At 39.3% G+C, this 14619-nt stretch overlaps 1 protein-coding gene across 10 annotated transcripts in view; it reads left to right on the forward strand.

Annotated features, from left to right (window-relative positions):
• EML5 (EMAP like 5) overlaps positions 1 to 11844 on the forward strand; it is a 189301-nt gene extending 177457 nt beyond the window's left edge. For 4 of the 10 annotated variants that reach the window (XM_050798514.1, XM_050798516.1, XM_050798518.1 and 1 more), the window contains 7 exons: positions 1536 to 1693; positions 3952 to 4066; positions 5363 to 5551; positions 5731 to 5903; positions 7866 to 8028; positions 8340 to 8443; positions 9824 to 10552. In XM_050798514.1, coding sequence (XP_050654471.1) covers positions 1536 to 1693; positions 3952 to 4066; positions 5363 to 5551; positions 5731 to 5903; positions 7866 to 8028; positions 8340 to 8443; positions 9824 to 10190 — 1269 coding nt within the window. In that variant the 3' untranslated portion in view covers positions 10191 to 10552. Of the gene's footprint in view, positions 1 to 1535; positions 1694 to 3951; positions 4067 to 5362; positions 5552 to 5730; positions 5904 to 7865; positions 8029 to 8339; positions 8444 to 9823; positions 10561 to 10850 lie in introns of those variants that run through there. The other 6 variants (XM_050798515.1, XM_050798526.1, XM_050798519.1 and 3 more) reach the window with 5 other exon arrangements.
• The last annotated feature ends 2775 nt before the right edge of the window (positions 11845 to 14619 follow it).

The following is a 14619-nucleotide window of genomic DNA, read 5'->3' on the forward strand; positions in this document are numbered from 1 at the left end:
TAATGAGAGGGGAAAAAGGATTTTTTTTTTTTTTTTTTGACACAATATCTCACTCTGTCACCTGGGCTGTGGTGCAGTGGTGCGATTATAGCTCACTGTAGCCTCCATCTCCCAGATTCAAGTAATCCGCCTCCTTAGTAGCTGGGACTACAGGGCAGGAACCACCATGCCTGGCTAATTTTTTTTTTCATTTTTAGTAGAGACAGGGTTTCACTATGTTGCCTAGGCTGGTCTCAAGCTCCTAAGCTCAAGTGATCCTCCCACCTTGACCTCCCAAAGTGCTGGGTTTACAGGTGTGAGCCACCATGATAAGGATTATGATGAACATTTGATTCCTTGGACTACTGTTATACTCAGAAGCCTTCCTTAATCTTGTAATTGTCACCCTAAATATCCTAAAATTTCTGTCTTCCTAGTAGTTCTTCATAGTCCTAAAAATTTGTCAGAGTAAAAGAAAGGTAAATCAAGAAACATGATTTTCAAATGACTGAAGGTGGTACTAGCGTTTAGGATTTCCTTTGCTTTTTATCATTTAACACACTGCTTATCATACAGCTGGAAGTGCTCTGGGCCAGTGTCTCTACTTCGAGGGAAGAAGGAGGTAGTGAGACAGAAGGAAATAGCACAGTTCCTGGCCCTGATAGAAGTGTGTTCAGGAGCCCTGCTCTCCCCTCACTGTATTCCATCTCATCTGGACCTGTGGCTTCCAATCCACGTCTCTTTCCTTTAATATCCTGCATTGGCTAGGCTGTATTTGGTGTATCAAAAAACTAAGTGGATTTTGTAATTAAAATGTTTATGTGGGTATGCAATACTTACAGGAAAAGTTATAATTATAGAATATTTAAATACACTTAAACGTTTTTGAGAAAAAGACCATTGAAATGTTTGTGCTATGTCAAATTTCAGTTGAACATTTTGGGTATTCTTAATATAAGACCAGGCCAGGCACCGTGGCTCAGGCTGGGCACAGTGGCTCACGGCTGTAATCTTAGCATTTAGGGAGGCCGAGGCAGGCAGATCACCTGAGGTCAGGAGTTCAAGACCGGCCTGGCCCACAGGGTGAAACCCCGTCTCTACTAAAAAAAAATCAGCCAGGCGTGGTGGCAGGTGCCTGTAATCCCAGCTACTCGGGATGCTGAGACAAGAGAATCGCTTGAACCTGGGAGGCAGAGGTTGTGGTGAGCTGAGATCGCGCCATTGCACTCCAGCCTGGGCAACAAAGAGCGAAACTCTGTCTCAAAAAAATAAAAAGTAAACTCTAGAATTACAGTATGTTAGAATTGGAAGGGAAGAATTGTCCAGGGTTATTCTAGCTAATAAGCAACAGACTTGGAAAGGAGAAGGTCCTGACAAAGCTAAGCCTCCAGTTCAGGTTTCCTGACTCTTGAATTCAGCGCTGCTGCTGCCACTACACGATGCATGCTCTTTTGTATCAAGGGTGAGACAGCATTGCACATACATAGAAAATTATCTGTTTGAACTCTATTTGAACTTTTGATGAGTTTGTCTCCCCCTCCCCCACTCCTTTTCAGAATAACTTGACGTTTACAGGTACCATCAGTGGTGATGTCTGTGTGTGGAAAGATCACATATTGTGTAGAATCGTGGCGAGAGCTCACAACGGGCCTGTGTTTGCCATGTACACCACCCTGCGAGATGGACTTATCGTGACTGGGGGAAAGGAAAGGCCGTGAGTCCTCTTTCTTTTCACAGAATGTTTATGCATTTGTGACCTACCTGAGGTTTGCAGTTAATTATTCTAGTTGTTTCTAGGCTACACAGAGTGTCCTCTCTGACCTTCCTCCTCATATGCTTCTCCTTTATTACCTTTTATGTGCCTTCTGTTGAGTCTCATTTCTGATATTAATTCACTTCCAATGTTTTTCATGTTGGGGTGATACTTTTTCTGAGGTGGGGATAGGTAGTTGTCCTACAAGTTGAGGTACTTTTCTTACTGTCTGTATGCCTGTGTACATATCTGCTGAGTAGGAGGCCCATAGGGGGATCTGGAGCCAGGGTTGTGTTTTGCCTGCTCTCTTTTTTGTTCAGAATGGATTATAAGGAGTAGAATGCACATTGTTGCTTTAGAAAAGGATGAGGGAACTAGAGAGAACTGCCTTGTTTCCTTTTGCTTGAGGCAAACCTAAACTGTATACAAGACCTCAAAATTTGAGAAGAGGTCTTTTCTGAGTGATTTTCAAATCTCCCAACAGTAAACAGATACTTATGGTTTGATTTGTCACCAACATAGTCATATGCATGTTGAAACATGACATGTAGGCTAGGCACAGTGGCTCACACCTGTAATCTTAGCACTTTGGGAGGCTGAGGCAGGCGGATCGCTTGAGCCCAGGTGTTTGAGACCAGTCTGGGCAACAGGGTGAAACCCCATCTCTATAAAAAACACAACAATTAGCTGGGTGTGGTGGTGCACACCTGTAGTCCTAGCTACTCAGGAGGCTGAAGTGGGAGGATCACTTGAGCCTGGGGAGGTTGAGACTTTAGTGAGCTGTGATGGTGCCACTGCACTCCAGCCTGGGTGACAGAGTGAGACCCCGTTTGAAAAACAAAAACCAAAATAAATGTGACATATAGGTGACTAAGAAGTACATTTCAATACAGGATTGAAAGAACCCACATATGTTAAACACAAGTGCAGAATTTGTGCCTCTCACATAAAGGAAGAATGCACATAGGCATGCTTTAAAACAAGCAGCTCATCTAGCAGAAAATGAAGGAATACATTTTTCAGTCCTTCCAGGAGAAAATCCATAAATGGGCTCTATTTCGTCCTCCAACACTTGTATTTTCCACGTCATTTACTCCTGCACACCCCCGCTCACTAGAAGCCTGCTAAACTGTTCCAGTGAGATATTTTAATACCTTGTAGGGAATAAATATGCTTCTGTTTTGGCCTTCAAAAATAAAGTCTGGGCTGGGTGCAGTGGCTCACGCCTGTAATCCCAACAGTTTGGGGGGCCGAGGCGGGCGGATCACGAGGTCGAGTTTGGGACCAGCCTGGCCAATATGGTGAAACACTGTCTCTACTAAAAATGCAAAAATTAGCCGGGAGTGGTGGTGCACGCCTGTAATCCCAGCTACTCGGGAGGCTGAGGGAGAAGAATCACTTGAACCTGGGAGGCACAGGTTGCAGTGAGCCGAGATCACACCACTGCACTCTAGGATGGGTGACAGAGCAAGACTCTGTCTCAAAAAAAAATAATAACTCTGTAGCACAGCATTTGTAATTCTATTATTTTTGCCTTACATTTCCATTAATAAAACTGTTTTTTAATTTTTTAAATTGTTTCTTTTTAATAAAATTGTTTTTTACATCTTCCTAATCAAGAAGTATTATGAGGCCAGGCACAGTGGCTCATGCCTGGAATCCCAGCACTTTGGGAGGCCGAGGCGGGTGGATCACCTGAGGTCAAGGAGTTCAAGACCAGCCTGGCCAACATGGTGAAACCCCAGCTCTACTAAAAATACAGAAATTAGCTGAGTGGGGTGGTGCACGCCTATAATCCCAGCTACTTGGGAGGCTGAGATAGGAGAATTGCTTGAACCCAGGAGGCAGAGGTTGCAATGAGCTGAGATCGTCCCACTTGCACTCCAGCCTAGGAGACAGAGCGAGACTCCATCTTAAAAAAAAAGGAAAGAAAAAGTATTATGAGAGAGGATAATGTATGGTAGAGGCTAAATAAAATTATGCTCATGTCAGGAAAAAAAGTATTTCTCAAAATTCACTGAAACTGAATGTTTATTTTGACTGAGATATAGTAGATCCTCAAATTGCCATAGAAAGTTTAGAAGAATATTAGAAGTAAATTATAAATATCAGGGCCTTTTTTTTTTTTAAAGGATTCTGCTTATAACTTAGTATTTGTTTATAATAAAAATTATAGTAGCCAATAATAAACACTTACTCTGGCTTGGTTATTTACTTAGGTCAAAAGAAGGAGGAGCGGTTAAACTGTGGGATCAGGAACTGAGGCGGTGCCGTGCCTTCAGGCTTGAGACAGGACAAGCCACAGATTGTGTTCGTTCTGTGTGCAGAGGCAAAGTAAGATGTTCCATGAGCTGATACAGTGCAGCAGAAAATAGAAAGTGGTTATTACTGTGATTCTCTCACCTTTTGCAGCTTAATGAACAATACTTAATAATGCATAAAGATGGATTTGCTTGCCAGCATTACTCTGTCTTTGCTGCTTTCTTTGCCAAAGTTAGGACCAGTGTGGTGCATAAGCTAGGAAGCTATTCTGTTTAAATACTGTATGTAAAACTCCAATATTTTCTAGAATCCGCCAATTCAACAACTCTAGTAAACAGAATTGAAAACCCTTGCCAGTTGATTCATTTATATTAGGACAGCTGTCTCCATTTTCTTAAAAAACATACATTCCCTAGATAAAATATGTAATAAACAAACAATGGAATACTATTCAGCCATAAAAAATAATGAAATTCTGTCATTCTTGGTGGCAACATGGATGGGACTGGAGGACATGACGTGAAGTGAAACACGCCAGGCACAGAAAAATACATGTTCTCACTCCTATGCAGAAACTAAAAACGTTGATCCCACAGAGGTGGAGAGTAGAATAGTGGTTACTGGAGGTGGAGAAGGGGGAGGAGGAGGGGGATAGGGAAGGACTGGTTAAAGGATACAGTTTTACACAGACAGATAGGAGCAGTACCTTTTAGTATTCTGTAGTACTGTAGGATGACTGTAGTTAAGAATCACGCATTTATGTATTTTCAGATACTTACAAGAGAGGATTTTGAAAGTGTCCATCACAAAGAAATGATAAATGTCTGAGGTGATGGTTATGCGCATTACCGTACGCCCCATAAATATGTACAGTTGTGTCCATTTCAAAATAAAACTTCAAAACTACAATTCCTATGGAAATTTTTGAGCGTGTTTGTACTTATTGTGTATTTATAAATCATACGGATATTATCTTCAGTCTGCTTATTAAATAGTAATTAAGCTTTCACTTTTTAACTAAAAAATAAATTCTAGTACTTTTTTCCTATATCCAACTGCCCTTACCCTGTTTGGAGATCCTAAGATTATCAAATAAAAACTTTTGATTATTGAAGAATCCAAGTGTACTGCCACAGAAAAGTTCTGTTCTGTAGCATGGACTCTAATAGGTAATCCAGCCCAGTGTGCTTACAGATAGATGTGTGCCTGTAGTCATAGAAAAATTTGCATGAGCTAATGACTGCCTTGCTACTAGATTAGCTCAAAGCAAAAAGTTCTTGGAAAGCAGGTCAATAGAGTCATTTTTATATTATGAAGAAGAGCAGCTGTTGTATTACATTCAATGTATTGGTCCTACTTGTGTTTCAGGGCAAGATCCTTGTTGGGACAAGGAATGCTGAAATAATCGAAGTTGGAGAGAAAAATGCAGCTTGTAATATTTTAGTTAACGGTCATGTGGATGGGCCAATCTGGGGACTGGCAACCCATCCTTCCAGGGATTTTTTCCTTTCTGCTGCAGAAGATGGGACGGTGAGACTTTGGGATATTGCTGATAAAGTAAGTACGGATAATTTTTTAAAAGAGGTTACAATTTCTGAAAAGAAAAGTTGGAAGTTCTAAATTGCTAGCGCTTAAAGAACTATCTCAGAATTAAGTTGAGAATTTTTGAGGGAAACGGGTTTAATTTAGAAGTACTTAATGTTGTTTCCTATGACTCTTCTTTTTTTTTAATGCAGAAGATGTTAAACAAAGTGAATTTGGGGCATGCTGCTCGTACTGTGTGTTATAGCCCTGAAGGGGACATGGTGGCTATTGGAATGAAAAATGGAGAATTTATCATTTTACTAGTGAGTTCTCTAAAAATATGGGGAAAGAAGAGAGACAGGAGATGTGCAATCCATGATATCAGGTTAGTGAACACATGGAAGAGAGTTGCTAGTATGTACTTGATTCAACTTCCATTTGAAGAGTTTTCCTTAGCCATGCCTTCAAAAAGAGGTCCCCAGGGCCTGTAGCATTTCCCACATTATAAATTGTATGCTAAAATATGGCTGTTTGTATACTTACTTAATTCTTCCTGCTAAATTATAAACCCACTGGCCACCAACCACGGTGCCTTATAATAGCAAGTACTAGTAGGTAATGTTTGATGAATTCATGTTAACACTCAGCCATGTCCATTAAGTTCATTCTGCCAAGAGGTATCTCCCACTGTAACACAAGAGAGCCATCTGCCCTTCAAAAGTTGTCACCCTGGAAAACTAAAGTTGTGATTCCAAACATATCTTCTCTTAATAACCTCAGTTTGGGAATATGTAGTTCATTAATTTAATCAATACCTATTGATTAAATGTTCCAGAATCCAGATTAATTTAAATGTTTCTTAAACCTTTGATTTTCAGTGCTTAAGCATTTTTCAACAGTGGCTACCATTTGCTGAGTACTTCTATGTGATCAGTAGATAAGATTATTGAATCTAGGTCTGTCAAAAGCTTGTACACTTTTCATCAGTAAAATCCTTTTACAAATGAAACCTTCCTCAGAACTTCAATATATAAAACAGTAACAGTGGCTTCCCTTAGCTTTTACATGTCCCTGTGGTACCTCAATAAGACTCATGGGCCATTTCAAGAGACTGAATTGTCTCATATGACTTCAGGGATTGCTAGGCAAATAGCACATCACTTTGTCTTTTAAATAAGTTCTTCAGGTTGGGCGTGGTGGCTCACGCCTGTAATCCCAGCACTTTGGGAGGCCGAGGCAGGCAGATTGCCTGAGTTCAAGAGCTTGAGACCACCAGCCTGGCTGACATGGTGAAACCCTGTCTCAACTAAAAATACAAAAATTAGCCAGGCGTGGTGGCAGGCGCCTATAATCCCAGCTACTGGGGCGCCGAGACAGGAGAATCGCTTGAACCTGGGAGGCAGAGATTGCGCCATCACACTCCAGCCTGGGGGAGAAGAGTGAGACTCCGTCTCAAAAAAAAAGAAAAAAAATTCTTCCAAGCTTCAAGTTGTGTCACTTCACCTTAATAACTGGAGGTTAGTTAAGCTGAGCTGTGTTCTTTGCTTAATATTAAGACGTTTTTTTCCAGATGGAAGAAAACTATCTTAATGAATTGTTAGCTTATTATGTAATGCCAATGGCTTTTAAAAGCTGATGTTTTGGCTGGGTGTGGTAGCTCACACCTGTAATCCCTGTACTTTGGGAGGCCAAGGGGGAAGGATTGCTTGAGGCCAAGAGTTTGGGACCAGCTGGGCAACATAGACCCCGCCTCTATTTTAAAAATTTAAATTTTTCTTTTTTTTTTTTTTTTTGAGGCGGAGTTTCGCTCTTGTTGCCCATGCTGGAGTGCAATGGCGCAATCTCGGCTCACCGAAACCTCTGCCTCCCCGGTCAAGCGATTCTCCTGCCTCAGCCTCCCGAGTAGCTGGGATTACAGGCATGCACCATCACACCTGGCTAATTTTGTATTTTTAGTAGAGACGGGGTTTCTCCATGTTTGTCAGGCTGGTCTCAAACGCCCGACCTCAGGTTATCTGCCTGCCTCCGCCTCCCAAAGTTCTGGGATTACAGGTGTGAGCCACCGGGCCCGGCCTAAAAGAGGTTTTTTAAACCATGAGATGTTTTTAAAGGAATTGGGAGATGACAATTGCAGAAATATTTGAAATTGAAGTAAAATGTAAAGCTTCCTTATTTCATGTAACCCAGACAATCTCAGTATACATAATCAGTTGTATCTGTCAGGTAAATCTATTCGAGGCCATATCACACATTACTTTTAAGAACTAGAAAGGAAAAGTCACTGATCTTAAATATTTATAATACTTCATGTGGTCTAATACTTTTTACATGTTTTGTTTTGATTCAGATTTAGTCCGGATTCCCGGTATCTGGCAGTGGGTTCTAGTGAGAACTCAGTGGATTTTTATGACCTGACATTGGGCCCCACTCTTAACAGAATCAGCTACTGCAAAGACATTCCAAGCTTTGTCATTCAAATGGACTTCTCTGCAGACAGCAGATATCTCCAGGTACAGTACCGATACTATATACCCAGGTGGCAAGTTCTGCTTTTACATTTCGTGTTAGTGAATGCATTTGAAGCTCCTCAGCTCTGGAGCTCCAGCTTCTCAACTCCTACCTTTGTATCTTCCGACCTACAGCTCCCCTTTCCTTCCCCACTTATCAGTGCTTCTCTCCTCTAAGTTTATGTAGTGATCTTTTGCATAGTTAATAATGTTGACATGTAAATCAAGTAGCAATATGCTAGTATTCTGTAAGCCCCCTGTGGATTTTGTCTCTCACCTAATGGAATTCTTGTCCCATTTAAATCTGGTGAAAGGTCTCTAGTGGCTGCTATAAACGGCATGTCTACGAAGTGCCTTCAGGAAAACATCTTATGGATCATGCCGCTATTGACAGAATTACTTGGGCTACATGGACTAGGTAAATACTTATATATTCACAAGGCAAGGACTGACTTTGAAGGCCAGTTAGAAAAATTGGAAAATCCTATTTCTGAGCTGTTAGAGCAATTCCACTAAGGAATAGTAATTGCGTTTCAAGTTTTTGTTACCCTATTTTGAAATGGTATGTTCATGTTGGGACCCCTTTTTATTGAATGTATTTCCATGTTTTATCAGTTTCCATGATTTATCAATTTTTTTTTTTAAGGAAATCAAAGTTTTAACTTTAAAGATACCCTGATATTTTTCTTAACATTAAATTTAATGACTGGCAAAAAGGTATTGGGTGCTGTTAAGCAACTGTTATTAGTTCTCTATCTAAAGGAATGCTATCTTGAATCTATTAGAAGTCAAAGCTTCCAAATTTGTTCAAATTTTCTGGCTGTATGACAGGTAACCATGACTATCCATTTTTTTGGTCAATGAAAAAGGCCATCAAATTCCTCTATCAGCCAGGCATATAGTGGCTCATGCCTGTAATCTCTGATGCAGCAGGCCGAGGTGGGAGGATCACTTGAGCCTAGGAGTTTGAGACCAGCCTGGGCAACATAGCGGGACCCCATCTCTGAAATCTTTTTAAAAATTCCTATGTCATAAGTCACTTTTATTTTTGTAGAGATAGGGATCTCTACAAAATAGAGATCTCTATTGTAGAGATAGGGATCTCTACAAAATGCCCAGGCTGGTCTCAAACTCTTGGCCTCAAGCAGTCCTCCTGCCTCAGCTTCCCAAAATGTTGGGATTACAGGTATGTGCTGCCAGACCCAGCCAAGTAGCACTTTTAATTTGAAAAATAGTGCTATCAGTTTTTGGCCAGGTGCAGTGGCTTACGCCTGTAATCTCAGCACTTTGGGAGGCTGAGGGGGCTGATCACCTGAGGTCGGGAGTTCGAGACTAGCCTGACCAACATGGAGGAACCCTGTCTCTACTAAAAATACAAAATAAGCCAGGCATGGTGGCGCATGTCTGTAATCCCAGCTACTCGGGAGGCTGAGGCAGAAGAATTGCTTGAACCCAGGAGGCAGAGGTTGCAGTGAGCTGAGATTGTGCCATTGCACTCCAGCCTGGGTAACAAGAGCGAAATTCCGTCTCAAAAAAAAGAAAAAAGAAAAAAAATAAAAATAGTTCTATCAGTTTTCATAAAGTACTACTTTAATCTTAAAAGGATTAATCTAGAAACCCTTCAAATTATAAAATTACATTTTTAGAAGGCAGGAGTTGATATCCTGATGAAATTCAGGTCTCCAAACAACTTGCCTTACCATGATTTACTTCCTGTATGTTAATTGCCAAGAAACTTTTTGAATATAGTCAACCTGCCCGCACTTGCTGTGAGTTTTCTTTTGTTCCTTCCCTATAGTATTCTAGGAGATGAGGTTTTGGGAATCTGGTCCAGACATGCTGAGAAAGCTGATGTCAACTGTGCCTGTGTATCTCATTCAGGAATCAGTCTTGTAACAGGAGATGACTTTGGCATGGTTAAGTTATTTGACTTCCCATGTCCAGAAAAATTTGTAAGTTTGTGTTTTGTTTACTATTATCAGTTTACTCCTAATTTTGATGTCGTATCATCAGCACTTTTTCTCGTGTATTTAAAATGTTTTGTCCTAGTTTCTAAATTTTTCCCCAAACTTTCTAAATCTGTTTACTCTGAAATAAAAGCTATTAGAAACAAATCCTCTCCCTCGAGTAATACCGTCTTTGGAACTATCCTACAAAAGCGGTAATTAGCTTTTCACGAAACCTATCATCAGTTATTGAATTTCAAATGCTTTTCCTTAGAGAAAAATTGTGAAGAGTACCTGGAGACTTCTGACTGCCCACACAGCCGGGTTTTGCAGATCCATTACTCACGCTGAAAATGCATTCTAATCACTGGCTGCAGTGGTAACTCCCTACTCTCTCCACAGCTCTTGTAATAGAGATTACAGTTCCTAATAAGATCCCTTGATGTGAGTGTGCACCAAATGCCCTAAGCTCTGTCATTGTTTTTTAGGCAAAACACAAAAGGTTCTTGGGTCATTCGCCCCACGTGACAAATATTCGATTTACCAGTGGTGATCGACATGTTGTTAGTGCTGGAGGTGATGACTGCAGGTTAGTAACTTTCTCAGCCCATGAAGAAGAGCAGACTATGTTACTAGTTAAGAGACAATATAACAACTCCTACAGCTTTGGTTTATGAAACCAGCTAGTCAACATTTGCAGAAGGTAGTATAACCAGATGGCTCTTCAGAATCTCATCCTTAAATGCAAATACAGAATAAAAGGAGTTAATGAGGAAAAATATTACACGTGTAACTTGAAAGCTCAAATGTAAAATATTAAACTGTTATGAAAATCTAAAAACGTAATTAACTCCCTGCAATTTTCTTCTCTGATTGCAGCTTACTTGTCTGGAAATGTGTACATACGCCTCACTGAGAGATGCTGAGATGACTACACAAATTAACCCTGAGACCAGAATTACAGAGAAGAAAAACCAAAACCCAACCCTGCATGGTCAAGTGGTGCTAACCTAAGACTGTAACAGGGAGAAATGCCCAGAATCATCAAAATAGTGAAAGACTGATCTGTTCAAAATATCTCCTATATACACTGGGTATAATCCATAGTCCATACACTGCCAGATAATGCCATTTCAAGGAAGGATCGAATACTTGATGGTAAAGGCCGAGTCCCCCTGTATTGGGAAGTGTGCGATTTCGGCAGACCTGCTGGGAAAATTTAGGGTGGAGCACTCTTTACAGAAAAACTCAAAAACCCAATTTGGATAATTTTCATCATCTTTTTAGCAAAATGGTTTCTTAGTGTTTATATTTTATTTTCAAGGTTCATTGTTTAATGAAATATTTTATTCTTGCATTTCCATAAGGAAAGGGAAAGTAATGATCACCCTAAAGGATCACAGTTTTTAAAAGGCAAACATTTTCCCTAAGGAAACAGACACAAGCTTTCCTGGAGAATATGATGTTTTTTAGGCATTAATAAAGTCCTTTTTTATAAAGGACACTTTTCTCCTAGTAGTTTTGAATTCAGGAACAGATCTAAAGTTAGCAGTATATGGCTGCTACATTTCCATTTTCATTTTCAAGCCATCAGTTTATGTTCAGACGCCATCTCTGTAATCGAACATTTAAAACGTAACTGTAGCCTCACTAATGGAAAAGTAGTACGATGAACAATCATTCCCAATGGTGTACAGTTTAAGGGTTTTAGGGAGCAACAGTATTTAACTGGAAGAGAGTATTGCATATTTAATGTAGTCTAATATACACACATTTGTTTAACATGTAAACAGTGTTAAATTCACATATACAACATTATACAATTAATCACTCTTGGAATAAAATTTTTATAGCTTTTTTTCTATTGGGAAAATTTGTTTAGCTAGATGTGTGCCACTCCATAGGCTTATTTCCAAAATGAATGAACCCAACTCCATTTGTAAAAACTTGTCAGTTAGAATTCCTTTTTTAGAGGATTAGGGCTGAATTCTTAGATCCTTATTTCTTTTCACTTTAAATGCTGCCAAAGATCAGTACTCAAGAGTTCAGGAATTTGCTGTCTAGCCTATCTGTAGTTTCCTGAAGATGGAAAATTATGTAGACTGCTATTTAAAAATATATTTTTCTAAGTGTGAGGTTTAAGATCTGTATTGACCCTATGAGTTTTTAATGTGTTAATTATCTTTATAGCATAATAGATCGCTTTAGGTTCCTGGAATCCCATTTGGTCTGACAGGATATATGAAGATTATTAATACCTATTTTCTGTGTCTACTACTTGGTTAATACTAAAAATAGAAATGACTAAATTACATCACAGAAAGCATAACCAGTGATTGAACCTGGTAGTTTTAAAGCTCTAAACAGCTGTGGCTGAAGGACTGATAATGGGGCTAAGAAGCTTGAAACGTAAGTTGGTACTCGTTCATCAATGGATTCTCCTAAATTAAGCCAAAATTTGAAATACACGACCATTAAGTTTCTACTCATGTATTTACAGTCAGTCAATAAATTAAAGGGGGAAAAAAAAAATCCCTGAACAACCTGCCCATAAAAAAAAAAAATACTCCTCTACATTTGAGCCTGTTGTAGTTTTAAATTTTCCCTCTGGGTCAAGTTTGCCAGCTTTTGGCTACAGAGGAATTATATTTCCATTACAGTGCAGGTAGAAACTCTGTAACCTTAAGCATGTAAACTACATAGAATAAAACTGTTTCCACTGCATTTCTGTCCTTCAAAGTGGCCAACCTGATTAAGTCAGCCTTAATCACTGCTGCTGTCAGTTTCACGACTAAAGGTCACATTGACAAAGTAGTCATCCCCTGACCACCTCGCTGTATCAGCCAGCAACGAGGGGAAGGTGAAGAAACATGTTAGGCCATATAGAATCTGCCCTATGTCTACCTTTTTTAACCCAGCAAATTATTTTTGTGTGTAGTATCTAAGCTCCTGATTGTGTAACCTGGGACTTCTGGCACCTTTTGTTCCGTTTTATGTATAAAATGCATGCCAAAGCACACCGTGCACTCTGGTACCCCTTGCTTCCAGTCGCCAACCATGCTCATTTCCGTCTTTTTGTGGTGATCATTTTAGACCAAGTCATCCAACAAATGTTTTATGGTCAACCTTAGCTTGTTTGTAAGCCATAGCAACTGAAAGATTACACTCTTAAATGTGTGTCTGGGCAGTGTCTATTAAGTAGCAAAAAACAATGAGATTTTAGTATTTTATTTCCTTGTAAAATGGCTGAACTAAATGAAGCCCTTGTTTCCCATTTGTTTTTATAGTGAAACTGAGAACGAAACTATTTACCATTTATAAATGATAGCTAAAAGTATTTCCAGAAATTTAAACAATTTAAAATAAATTTCTTCTGCAGAGATGCAAAGCATCTCAATGCTGGAATGAATAAATGCCTTAAATTCAATGGATTAAACTTTTAGAATGAAGAGGAACTGTCATTTCACCCAAGCCGAAGACAACAGCCTTATGCGCTTGTGTGCTCTGTCCTTGCTGCTTCTCGTGTTTCAAGCCTTTCCTGTGGGATCAGTGCAGCAAAGTGCAACTTACCAAATGGTTTAATGACTGGTTAATTCTTTCTTCTCCCAATGGAAAAGCAATGGCAACACAACAGTAGACTGCCTGCTTGAGAGTCTTAAACATGAGCCTTTGCGCACGTAGGTTTATCATTTGGGTATATGACTAAGCAAGTCAATGAACTTTTTTTTTTTTAGCAGTTAATTTGGTCCTGAGAATGTTGCAGTCTTTATTACCCCTTTTGCATTAATCCACTTTTCTAATCACCTTTTAAGCTTTAATTTTTAACACTATACACCAAGTCTTTGAAATCATTGATCTGTTATTTAACTCTAAAGCATTTGACACTTCTTGCCTTAACAGTTTTAAAAACCACACACACAAAAAGCTCTGTAAGTAATACAGTAGGCCAAAAGTTTCATCCTATCTTGCAGTTTACCTATCTGATCTCTGTAATCATAGTTCTGTCATTTAAAATATACTATTTAAATCTAATTTTTACATTTCAAAAATTATCTTCAGTAGTAACTAAGTATATTTTCTGTGGAGCTATTTCTGAGAATGTTATTTTTCAGAATGTGAGAATACATATGTACATTTATAATCTTGTGACTTTAAAGTCTGTTTTCGGATACCGTATGTAAATACTTGTAAAAAAATTTGTATAATTTTGTGATAATGTAGTTTCCCAAAAAATTTATTTAGAAGGCATTACGTTATCAGTAAATGAGAGCACTGTATAGAACTGTTCCTATTTTCTGCACCTGCCATTCCAGCTGTCTCCACCGTCCATACCCACATCATTCATCCTGTCACAGAAGGCAAGAAAACTGGGAACTTTACCAAAGTAGCACTCAGCCTGAGAGGCCTGTATAATCCGTTTCAAACTAAATTCATTTAAAAATTAAAAAGCAGAATTGAATATTTTAAGCAGCCTCAGTACCTTTGGCCAATGCTGTTTTCGTGGTGGATTATGAACATTATATAATCTTTGGGAAAAGTGAAAGCAGTTCAATTTTTAGAAGAATGACAACTGCCTCACTGCATCCCTCCACTCACGGCAACCGTGTAGCCCCCTAAGCTGAGTACCATTACTAACCATGATGTCAAC

This window comes from Macaca thibetana, chromosome 7 (genome assembly GCF_024542745.1).
Source record: "Macaca thibetana thibetana isolate TM-01 chromosome 7, ASM2454274v1, whole genome shotgun sequence".
NCBI classification, from domain to species: domain Eukaryota; kingdom Metazoa; phylum Chordata; class Mammalia; order Primates; family Cercopithecidae; genus Macaca; species Macaca thibetana.